The following is a 12,858-nucleotide window of genomic DNA, read 5'->3' on the forward strand; positions in this document are numbered from 1 at the left end:
CCTTGGGCGGCACAAGCAATGCACATAAATTGCACGGACATTTGTCGAGGTGATGTGGAGGCTACTGAACCCATCCATCGCATGAAGACAAAGGTACTCGAGCGCTGTACAGCTGACGAGCAGGCGCTCCAAATCCTTCTTCGAGATGCGGACGACAATGAGCTCGAGGTGCTTAAGTTTAGGGAGATGAAGAGCGCGCGCGACATCGATCCGGGGGAAAATGCACCGCCTGAATGTAGCACGGCGTAGCATGGGCGCGAGGCGGAACACGGACGGCGACAGCAAGCAAGGATGTCTAGCATGAAGGCTGAGCTCCTCGAGCCGATCCAGGGCTGGGGATAGTAACCAGTCGTGCAACCTGGGTTCGGTCTTGTTGTGGGATTGAGCCTGATGATAGCATGGCGTCTGACCGGCCCAGGGTGCGTGTCGAGGATGTGGGACAATGCGTCCAGGCTTTGCTGCGCCCCGCTGCAGAACTCGTGGTCGACGATGATGTCCAGGGGAGTGGTGTGCCAGAGGGGGCGCCACCGCCGCGAGAGGACAGTGGTCCGCACGCCATATTTGATGGTTACCAACATCTCGTCGGGGAGGCTGCTGATGAAGTCCACGTTAACCGGAGGCTCTTGCGGTTTTGGCTCGACCCGTCGCTGCTTGTTGGCTGGCTCTTCCTCCATCTCGCAGCAGGTGGCGATCCTCGGCGGCGGTGTTTGTAGATGAGAACGGAGGATTGTTCTACGTACCTTCCCATGGCGGCCGGAACAGAAGTCCAAAACCAACAATAAATTGCAGCACTTGCGGTGTGTGCGGCGGACTGCTCACATTCGTTCCATCTAATCGCCCACGGTTGGACTAATACGACCGTTTGCGATAATAACATGGTTACTATTTGTTAAAAATGCCTAGGAAAATCAATGTATAAAAAGGCGAATAATTTCATATGTTTAGCACAGTTGCATGTTGCCTCTGTAAAATAAATCAAGGCGGGAAGATACAGCGTATGTCGTTTCGCACATAGATCATGTGACCAAGTTCCCTCTCGGAACCATGAGGCTTCTTGAAAGAAGCTCCGGTTTGTATGAAAGAACACATGGGTCAAAGCCTAGTTGAAAAGGGCAGCAATATCTAACCCCAACTTACAGAAGGTACAAAAGCACGATGATTAATTGTTCATCAGGTTTACACACAATCCAGATTGAATAGGACAATAACAACTAACTCAACCAAAGTTTTTGGCAGTCACAATCAAAAGGATCGTTCTGATCCATAAAATCAAGATCCTGGACCAGAAAATCTACTGGTACATGAAGACAAGTTGTTGTAAATAGAAGCCGAGCATGTTCAGAAGCCCCTTTGTCCACCTGAAACTTCTTTTTATGCTGTTCGACGTGTCCATCCGTGAGAAAGTTTTTGTTAAAAAACTTAATCCTCATGGACAATAGTACTCTCGCATTCAACAGGAAGAATGTGAAAAAGCTAGTGTTTGCATGGTTGGATGCATATCCATCCAGCGTTATTGTCCTCAAACGAATGTCATGAGAACTAAGAAAATCCCAGTTCTTATGCCACCGGTTGGTTATACCTTTTTGTCCATCTGCTTTAGCCTAAATAGACATGAAGACTGAAAACAGTTAATGTCTAAAAAAATAGTACAGCTGAACGGTTAGTTCTAGTAAAGTATATCAATGTGCTTGATATCATCACCTCTATATACAAATTCTTCAGACATGGAAAACATCGCAACAAGCCGATAATCATGTTCAGATCAAAACACCATGTATTAATATGTAAGGTCTTGACAGAATCCAGCACCATTGATAGGGTACCCATGGACAAACTCTTCATTGAGCATAGAACATAATATTGGTACCAAAAGCGGACTCCAAAATTATATAAAAATTATGCACACAAATGAAAAATGCAGCTTATGATTACAAAAGTGTTGATGATATAAAACTTACGCACACAGATGAAAAATGCAGCTTATCATTATAAAAGTGTTGATGATAATATATAATACCTGAATAAGTGTGGAGCCAACCACCATCTTGTAACCTTCAAACGAATCAAGAATTACACCCAAGGTCTTCAGTTTAGGCGCAGAGACCACAGTTATTTGCGAAGGTGCACAACGATAATTAAGAAGCAACTTTTGGAGTGAAGGGGCGTCTTTGATGATGAGCTCCTCTCCTTTAAAGAAAACTAGTAGGTTCACCGCGCAATTGCGCGGCTAGAGTTAATATATTTTATTTATATCTCTATAATATATTTTGTTATTTTGCTTAATTGCATGGACTTGCAGTTTTTGTTTTTTGACATCGACAAAATACCTCCTTTTGCATTTTCCTGATTCATATAATTCTTTGTGTTTAAGTTATCTCCATCTATTATTTTAGTTTGGCCAACATCTTTTTTGTCTGATTGCCCCACAGTTTCTTGCTTTGTTTATTTTTTCGCTACATGTTCCTAATCCATCATATGAAATCGCGTGAGAGAGAGAGAGAGAGCAGCGCGTGACAGATGGGATCGGGGGAAGCGGTGTGAACTGTGAAGCGATGCATTTTTTGTTTTACCTATTTTGCATCTATACGGCTGTACCATTCATCCCTTTTCTATTCTCGTTCTCCTCCCATTCCTTTTTCTCTGTTTAGATCCTGCAAGGGAGGAGTATGGGGTGAGAAGGGGGATTTGCGGCAGACTGTGGTGGTTGCAGGCTCTCGGCTGCGGCAGGTCCTCCAGCTCGAGTACACGTGCCTGCTGCTCGCCGGCACCGCCGACTTGATGGCCGTGGAGCTCGCCCCCTTGAACCTGAGCGGTGGCTCTCCTCCAGGTAATCTCTCTTCCTATAGGCTTGTTCTGCTAGGCTCCAGCAATTGCGCCAATTTTGGATTCTTTATGAGAAATCGACTGGCAGACTCCTGTTATCCCCTTCCTGTAGCTTGTAGAGATTTTTCTGGTGGAGAGAAGGAGATGCTTATGGTCTCCTGACCTTTCTCTGTCTTTTTTAATCTTCGCACGGTTTCTTCTTACTTATAATTTTCACGCTGGCCATTGGGAGAGGGTGTTCTCCGGTGAGGCACCAAGGAAGCCGGGAATGGCAAATGCAGTGAAGTGACCCATAAGGCACATATGGAATTTTTTTAGGATCATAGAAAGCGAAGACTTGCCTCAATTTATGTCAGAGTTGCTCATATCCCCCTGCCTTTTTGCTTACCTTGCATTGTTTTACGGAATTAACTTTTAGTTATATATTTTCAGTTGGCATTCTGCCCAACTTTGATTATCTCTTGAACATATCTGTATTAATTATATGAAGTTACATATAGGAAAACGTGCTCAATGTATTTTATTGGTCTCTTTACATTTGTAGACAGTCCACAGGAGGAGGCAAGTTGAGGGCTTCCTAGTTGCTACTACTGTCAGCTTCAACCTATGCAATGTGTTACAACTTTGCATCATTCCTACTTCATGCACACCGGCTGATTCTTCACAGGTATGCTTCCCCTTCTAGTAGTTGCATAAAAGGCGTATTCTTTCTATTTGTTGTTACCATATCTTAGCAAGTTATATTAATGATATATGTATTTTAAGACAAAGGAAGAAGGCTTGCATGTACTAAATGAATTTGGTTCATATGTGTTAGTTGATATAAAATAGATTTTTCGCACCGTTTGATATTTTTGAAATAAATATTTTTAAATTTGATAATATTTGAAATGATAACATAATGAGTTTTTAGATGTTTGTATTCAATTGGATTTATCATTTGTGTGCATGTATTGTGTGCGTGCATGTATACACGCGTCTATGTTGTACACTTGTACTATTTCATGTTTCTCGTATAAGTTTTGTTTGAATGAGGAAGTAAACTTGTATGCGCACACACACCCATTTATCTATGTTGTACTGTTGACCCACTTGATATTTCTAGAAAAATATTGTTTGTGTGCGCTCATTTGATTTTTGCCGGTGGCATGCAATACAGCTTTGATCTTATACACATCCTCGCCGAGTTGCTTGACTTTCTCAATCCTTGATCCAACTATAACAAAAAAAAACTACTTCATCTCCCCTTCTCGATTTTGTTCATCCAAGTGTTCTTCACTTGTGGCGGCACTAAACCCTAATCACAACTTCGCGCATGTATTTGCTCCTTAGGTTTTACTAAGGGCGTTGCAACATGGTGGGTACTCTTGAAGAGAGATATACACCAGGGAGTAATTTTGAAAAAAAGTAGATAGTTTGGGTTCTTGGCCTCTGGAGTTCTGGAGCATGAGATAGATTGATGGAGATCCTATAGAATCTGTAAGCCTTTTTAAATGCAAATAGAATTAGTATAAGCCTTTTTAAATGCAATTTTGGGTGACTACAGTCTATGTGGTTGTTCCAGGCTATTTGCTTTGTAAAATAAATGGAAAACTAACTTATAGCAAGATCATATTTACAATAGGATTATTGTTTTATTCATTTAACTTGTATTTTGCCTGTAGTTTTCTAGGTATTAGGTATTTATTATTTTCTCCCTTCATAAAAGATTTCTTTTGATATTCTACAGTATTATGAAATACACATCTGTAACTAACAAATTATGGTTTGTAATCATATAGTTATATGTATTTTCGTTATTTACCTCTATTACATGTACCTTGTATTTTCTCAATTATACCTTTTATTTTCACTTGGTGCACTACATGCTCCTGATCACACCTAATAAATTTTCATTTGGGAAACTACGAACTTTCTCGCATAGAACGAAAACTCTAAACTTCCCTGTCATGCAAAGCACACCCATTCTCTAGTTGTACTAACTATTGCTAACTGGTCACCGTTTTACCTGAAGTATGCACCCATGCATGTGGTCAACGTGTTACCCATCTCTTCATTTCTTCTTCTGAATAGATAAAACAGATTCATTTCTCTTCCTGGCTGTACTTTTTTTAGATGATCCGGCTGTACTTAATCTACAGAATATGAAAAACAACTTCGGCTAGCCCATGTAATTTTTTTAGAACTGCCCATGTACGGGTGGTACAGGTCCAGGGATCATGATGCAGGCCCAGTTGAGTAATTTAGTGAACGATACCACTCCATAACATTAAATCTATATATGATAGAGTGCTGGTGTACTTTCTTCCCCTATCTCTCTCATCTGAGTCAATCCCCTCCAGCCTCCTCATCCACACATGTCAACGCCTTCGATTAGCAGCCTGTGAAGAAAGATGTCGCTGCTGGCGCTGATGCGAAACTAATTCCCAAGCCATTTCAGCACTATTTTTGGTTTCTCCTTCCAATTTCTCTTCCTTCGGGTATATTCCGCAAACTATAGTCATGGTGATGTGACGATAGGGTGGCGTTGAGCACAAAGAATGGTTGCCCTCAGGTGGGCGGAGTGACACGCCGGTTATGGTCCATGAGATGGGTATCAGAGGCAGATGTGTATAATTAAGGAGATTTAGGAACAAATACAAACATTTGAGCAGTGTGTACATGGATGGTGAGTTGTGTCGCCTTCCTCAGTTTTGGCTATGTGGACATCCACCAATGTAACTTCTATTGCTTTGCATCCTTTCTCATTTAAATCTTTACGATGTCCTAGCAAATTATTTTACTTATACGTATTTTAGTCAAAGCAAGAAGGCTTACAGTTATTAATTGAAATTTATGGTAGATAAGATGGATGGGAGTTCTACCTACAGGTGTATGCGAGTTCACTTCCTAGTTGCAGGTGATGTCACTCTCGTACTACTTAGAACATTGCGGTTGATTCTTCACATGTATCTTTTTACCTTCTAGTTGGACTGAAATGTCTGTTTGTTTTATTTGTTGTTAGCTTATATTGGAAAATTAAATACTTTTAATATAATTCAAGAAGGCCTATATTATTTGAAATTTTCTACTGGCTCTGTTGAACTGAAGAGGACACACGTTAGGTGAATGTCTCAATGTATTCAAAATTTACAACATGACATGCATGGTTCTGATAGTGCTGACAAACGCTTGTTATCTAACAGGTGTCCTTATTGGTAGATGCTAAGTAAGCTTTCTCTACCTCAGTAAATGCAATAGTCCTTAGTTCACTGAATAAGCTACTAATCAATATATATATTTTGGATATGATTCATTAGTTCATAAATATTTAAGCATAGAGTCCCATACTTGTCATGAAGTTCCTGAGTTTCCAATATTCTAAATTTGTATATATTCTTGTGGGGATGGTTGAGTTTAGGTAAAAATGATCAATCTATATGATATTATTAGTAAATAAAATAAGAGCTTGTAATGTTATTGGACTTACCATTGAACTTCTGCACTATTGTGGAGGTTACAATAAGGACAGTTTGGTTGTTGCTTACACCCTAATTTCCCCATAATGTCAATACGATTTTATTACCCTAAAGAGTATAAGCAGAAAAAACTAATGCTAATAGCAATGGTAGAAGTCCAATTCGTATTTTAAGAACGGGTATGCATTATGCACTTACTTTGGTATATAATTTCAATCTGCAGAAATATGAAGGTTATTAGTTATTTCTTCTTATTCTTGATTCCACAGGCTTCATTTGGGGAGTAACCAATGACATTTATTGGAGATTAATTAGTTCACAGTAAGGATTAATTACTTGAAAAATCTTATTTACAACTAAAAAATATAGACATACCTGAGCATTGTTTATCATTCTTGGCCTGTTCCTATAATATGTCTTTGCTAGCAATCTCGAAGTAGTAATGCGGATAACCTTATGCCGATCTTTTCACCTTCAAATTGTTAAATCCATAAATAGATTTGTCATTTAGCTTTGATTTCTACGTGTCCATCAAACCTCCGAGACGGTTGAATGAATTGTTTGGCCCTATAAGAACAGTCAAATTATACTCAGTGACTGTTGTTTTACTTTTAAAATGATGGAACAGTCTGAAATTAGATATGTTATGAAATAACCTTTTCATCCATCTAGATCATATTGAGGCTCATAAGCTCGTGTCGGTTGTACATTCCAGTTTTGCTTCCTTGTTGTGAAGTCACTATGCTTCTTGTATGACATTGTTTTCTCTGCAAAAAAGTTAGACATTTGTTAGTCAATTGATAATATACATACAAAGATTGTATCTGGATAATAAATACACACCGTTATGATTCAGGTGATAGGCAACTCGGAAGGATGGCAGGGTGTGACTTCGTCGAGCATTGAGTCGCACGTCAAGTTGCATTTTTCACAGATTCTGATCTTTTCCCAGCGTTGTGTTGCCCTCTATAGAAACTTCTTTTGTTGACGTGTGTCGAGTAGCAGATTTGGCTGGCTTGAATTTTGGATATGTGCTGGGCATGGCCGAAATTTGGCTGGCTTAAAGTTTTGGATGCGTGCTGGGTATGGCCGGCTGGGTGCCTTCTTATTTGTGCCTGCCTTGGCCGACTACATGTAAACTTCAGGTTGAGTCCGTATGGAATTATGCATGCAGTCTGGTACTGGTGCACGTGAGTTTCCATATGGACAATTTGCCCGATTTGGAGATACATGGGCATGTTTTTTCTAAGGAAAGACCTGCCATAAGGAAAGACTTGCCTAGGGGATCTCTTTTTGTACGTGTTCAAGTTGGACTTTGTTCAACATGATTGACCGGAGGTTGTTCGGAGGCTTTTTTCTACGTGATTGCTGGGGCAGATTGATTGGTTGCATCCATGCCAAGTGCTAACATGAACGTGGGTTCATCTTATACGTGTCTCTTTTTTGCGGGCTTATCTTAGACGTGTCTGATTTAAAAAGTTGTACATGTTATCGTGTACATAATTTTTACATATTTTTAATCTCAACCATTGTTGTATAAATCAATGGCTAATATATTTTGTACCAACTATTGCTAACTGGTCACCGTTTTACCTGAAGTATGCACCCATGCATGTGGTCAACGTGTTACCCATCTCTTCATTTCTTCTTCCGAATAGATAAAACAGATTCATTTCTCTTGCTGGCTGTACTTTTTTAGATGAGCCGGCTGTACTTAATCTATAGAATATGAAAAACAACTTCGGCTAGCCCATGCAATTTTTTTAGAACTGCCCATGTACGGGTGGTACAGGTCCAGGGATCATGATGCAGGCCCAGTTGAGTAATTTAGTGAACGATACCACTCCATAACATTAAATCCATATAGGATACAGTGCTAGTGTACTTCCTTCCCCTTCTCTCATCTGAGTCAATCCCGTAGAGCCTCCTCATCCACACACGTCAACGCCTTCGATTAGCAGCCTGCGAAGAAAGATGTCACTGCTGGCGCTGATGCAAAACTAATTCCCAAGCCATCTCGGCACTATTTTTGGTCTCTCCTTCCAATTTCTCTTCCTTCGGCTATATTCCGCAAACTATAGTCATGGTGATATGACGTTAGGGTGGCATTGAGCACAAAGAATGGTTGCCCTCAGGTGGGCCGAGTGATACGCCGGCTATGGTCCATGAGATGGGTATCAGAGGCAGATGTGTATAATTAAGGAGATTTAGGAACAAATACAAACATTTGAGCAGTGTGTACATGGATGGTGAGTCGTTTCGCCTTCCTCAGTTTTGGTTATGTGGACATCTACTAATGTAACCACTATTGCTTTGCATCCTTTCTCATTTAAATCTTTACGATGTCCTAGCAAATTATTTTACTTATACGTATTTTAGTCAAACCAAGAAGGCTTACAGTTATTAATTGAAATTTATGGTAGATAAGATGGATGGGAGTTCTACCTACAGGTGTATGCGAGTTCACTTCCTCGTTGCAGGTGATGTCACGCTCATACTACCTAGAACATTGCGGCTGATTCTTCACATGTATCTTTTTACCTTCTAGTTGGACTGAAATGTATGTTTGTTTTATTTGTTGTTAGCTTATATTGGAAAATTAAATACTTTTAATACAATTCAAGAAGGCCTATATTATTTGATGTTCTCTACTGGCTCTATTGAACTGAAGAGGACACAACGTTACGTGAATGTCTCAATGTATTCAAAATTTACAACATTACATGCATGGTTTTGATAGTGCTGACAAACGCTTGTTATCTAATAGGTGTCCTTATAGGTAGATGTTAAGTATGCTTTCTCTACCTCAGTAATTCAATAGTCCTTAGATTCAGTGAAGAAGCTACTAATCAATATTTTTTTTGGATATGATTCATTAGTTCATTAATATTTAAGGATAGAGTCCCATACTTGTCACGAAGTTCCTGCATTTCCGATATTTCTAAATTTGTATATATTCACGTGGGGCCGGTTGAGTTTAGGTAACAATGATCAATCTATTAGATATTATTAGTAAATAAAATAAGAGCTTGTAATGTTATTGTACTTACCATTGAACTTCTGCACTATTGTGGAGGTTACAATAAGGACAATTTGGTTGTTCCTTACATCCTGATTTCCCCATAATGTCAATATGATTTTATTACCCCTAAACAGTATAAGCAGAAAAAACTAATGCTAATAGCAATGGTAGAAGTCCAATTCATATTTTAAGAACGGGTATGCATTATGCATTTACTTTGGTATATAATTTCAATCTGGCAGAAATATGAAGGTAATTAGTTATTTCTTCTTATTCTTGATTCCACAGGCTTCATTTGGGGAGTAACCAATGACATTTATTGGAGATTAATTAGTTCGCAGTAAAGATTAATTACTTGAAAAATCTTATTTACAACTACAAAATATAGACATACCTGAGCATTGTTTATCATTCTTGGCCTGTTCCTATAATATGTCTTTGCTAGCAATCTTGAAGTAGTAATGCGGATAACCTTATGCTGATCTTTTCACCTTCAAATTGTTAAATGCATAAATAGATTTGTCATTTATCTTTGATTTCTATGTGTCCATCAAACCTTCGAGACGGTAGCATGAATTGTTTGGCCCTATAAGAACAATCAAATTATACTTAGTGACTGTTGTTTTACTTTTAAAATGATGGAACAGTCTGAAATTAGATATGTTATGAAATGACCTTTTCATCCATCTAGATCATATTGAGGCTCATAAGCTCGTGTCGGTTGTACATTCTAGTTTTTCTTCCTTGTTGTGAAGTCAGTATGCTTCTTGTATGAAATTGTTTTCTTTGCAAAAAGTTAGAAATTTGTTAGTCAATTGATAATGTACGTACAAAGATTATATCTGGAATAGTAACTACACACCGTTATGATTCAGGTGATAGGCAACTCGGAAGGATGGCTGGGTGTGACTTGGTCGAGCATTGAGCCGCACGTTAAGTTGCATTTTTCACCGATTCTGATCTTTTCCCAGCGTTGTGTTACCCTGTATAGAAACTTCTTTTGTTGACGTGTGCCGAGTAGCAGATTTGGCTGACTTGAATTTTGCATATGTGCTGGGCATGGCCGAAATTTGGCTGGCTTAAAGTTTTGGATGCAGGCTGGGTATGGCCGGCTGGGTGCGTTTTTATTTGTGCTTGCCTCGGTCGACTACGTGTAAACTTCAGGTAGAGTCTGCATGGAATTATGTATGCAGTCTAGTACTGGTGCACGTGAGTTTCCATATGGAATATTTGCCCGATTTGGAGATTCATGGGCATGATTTTTCTAAGGAAACATGTGACATAAGGAAAGACTTGCCTACGGGATCTCTTTTTGTATGTGTTCAAGTTGGACTTTGTTCAATGTGATTGACCGGAGGTTGTTTAGAGGCTTTTTTTTCTATGTGATTCCCGGAGGCTGATTGATTGGTTACGTCCATGCCAAGTGCTAACACGAACGTGGGTTCATTTTAGCGTGTCTCTTTTTTGCGGGTGTATCTTAGACGTGTTAGATTTAAAAAGTTGTACATGTTATCGTTGACGTAACTTTTACATATTTTAATCCCAACCATTATTGTATAAATCAATGGTAATATATTTTTAGCCTATTTGGATAAATGTGGTGGCTTATTTGTCTCTTGTTTTAATTATATAATATATTCCAATGCTTACACGGTGAGGCGACTTTATTTGGAGACAACGGATACATATTTCTTTTCCAAAAACAAGCAGCAAGCGCTCAAGGGCAGGGCAGCAAGAGTGGATGATGCTGTGCAGTGAGGCCTCCGACAGGTCGACCACCACAAGCGTGAGTTTTTTTAGGAGTGGGAGTCGAAGAATTTGTACCAGATTGTGTGGTAGATGACACCGGGCTAGGGTGGTGGTGTGGAGAGAGGAGGAAAACCATGAGATGGACACTGGTGGTGAGGGCACAGCTAGAACGCTTGGTGGACAGCTATTTGCATAGTAATGGTAGAACTCAAGATGTAACGGGATATCAGCGAGACGTTCACCGTGCATGGTATGTGTAGAAGGTAGCATGCCGGGATGCATAGGCGTTGAACGAAGCCCTGGTGGGAGGAGATGATGGCTCCATGAAGTTCAAAATCATGAACAACAGATAGCCGGTGACAGTCAAGATTAAGAGGTGTGGCGCGCCACAGAGTGCGCCACCGAGATGCGAGAACTTGTATGCGGCAGCCATCCTTAGTGGAGAGAAGGAAGATGATCTCCCAAGGATGGCGTCCGGGAGATCGTTGATGCGGTCCGCCCGATATTCTACGGGTTCCTCAGATCCAGGGGGCGTGGCCGCTTCTGCCTGCGCCGCCGGGTGCAGGATCTACAGCCGGCGACGCCGCTGGCCGGAGCCTCATCTATGTACATAGCAATTTGGAAGGAAAAAAGGTAGAAACATATATGTAGGACATTCAAAATCAATTCTCAAGATCTGGAAGAAAAAAGGGCACAAACATATATGTAGGACATTTAAAATCAATTCTCAAGATCTGGCTACGAATTATTAGCACGCACGCTAACCCTAGTCGGATTATTAGAAAAAATCGTTTGTCCAGAACAAACAATTAATCACTAACCATAGATACCATTCAAACAATCAATACACTACACAGATCTAATGAATTTTACTCTGATTTCATGTACTAGGTGAACATAACCAAGGGTTTCTGTTCCCAACAAAGGGGGGGGGGGACTAACTGGTTTTCCGTCGGTGTCGGAGTCGTTGCCGGAGTAGATGTGGACCTCCGGCTCCGGCTGGGGAGGCACGAGGACAGCGACGAAGTCAAGGTTGTGCTGCTGCCCGCGCGAGACCTCGTCGGTGGCGACACCAACCTCTGCACTCAGCTTCATGCAATGCGCGGGTGCTTCACCAGCCCCGGCGTCGCCACTCCCACCGATGGTAAGCTTTGGCAAAATCCTAATACACTCCATGCGGCGATGACAACTGTGGACGGGGTGTGTGGCCGCCTATTATGACCAGCGGATCGGGCGCGCCATTAATATGGAGCAGTGGGAGCGAGGTGGGCGGCGTTCAAAGGGCTGGCTCGCCTCCCAGTGAGCCTGCGCAGTGGACTGTTGGCATGCCTACCGTCATTTCACACAGCTACTAGCACGCCCCATGGTGAGTGCGTAGCGAACACGCGCATGCCTCGGCCTCCCGGTCTGCCTGCCAGCATGCGTCTCGTCAACTCACTCATGCTCATATGGCACACGAGACGCGTGCGCGACACGTATTATATTGATTTTTCCTTTTTGATGATTAATTCCGCCGCTTTATTGCTTAACCGAAGCACGACACTTACATTGTTAGTCTAACGCACACGGTTCGGATCAAGAGTTTGTTTGCGATATTGGTTCATAATTATTTATAATTTCCTGTATGTAAGAAGATTATATCAAAACTAGTCTCAAATTTGAAAAAAATATCACAGTCTATTGGTGTCCATATGACACCACGATAAGTATCATGAATTTCAACTTCGTTTTGGATTTATTGGATTTTAAAATCAAGATACTAGATGTTAGAAATTTCTTGCATGGGGACTAAACATGCACCCAGGG

General features: G+C 40.8%; 1 protein-coding gene across 21 annotated transcripts; it reads left to right on the plus strand.

Annotated features, from left to right (window-relative positions):
* Positions 1 to 2,254: 2,254 nt before the first annotated feature.
* LOC123144546 (uncharacterized) lies at positions 2,255 to 10,668 on the plus strand. Of its 21 annotated transcripts, none has more exons than XR_006471653.1 (7): positions 2,284 to 2,827; positions 3,368 to 3,490; positions 4,156 to 4,302; positions 5,666 to 5,722; positions 6,551 to 6,602; positions 7,138 to 8,530; positions 8,705 to 10,668. XR_006471653.1 is itself a non-coding variant. In XM_044563751.1 (4 exons), the coding sequence occupies exons 1-4, from the start codon at positions 2,779 to 2,781 to the stop codon at positions 10,308 to 10,310; spliced, it is 357 nt and encodes a 118-aa protein (XP_044419686.1). In that variant the 5' UTR covers positions 2,255 to 2,778; the 3' UTR covers positions 10,311 to 10,668. The 21 variants fall into 21 exon arrangements, 2 of the variants coding, with proteins under 2 accessions (XP_044419686.1, XP_044419687.1); XR_006471649.1 differs by lacking the exon at positions 4,156 to 4,302 and adding an exon at positions 6,009 to 6,031 and having other exon boundaries at positions 2,291 to 2,827; positions 5,666 to 5,927; XR_006471652.1 differs by lacking the exon at positions 6,551 to 6,602 and having other exon boundaries at positions 2,290 to 2,827.
* Positions 10,669 to 12,858: the final 2,190 nt, after the last annotated feature.

This window comes from Triticum aestivum, chromosome 6D (genome assembly GCF_018294505.1).
Source record: "Triticum aestivum cultivar Chinese Spring chromosome 6D, IWGSC CS RefSeq v2.1, whole genome shotgun sequence".
In the NCBI taxonomy this organism is placed as follows: Eukaryota; Viridiplantae; Streptophyta; class Magnoliopsida; order Poales; family Poaceae; genus Triticum; species Triticum aestivum.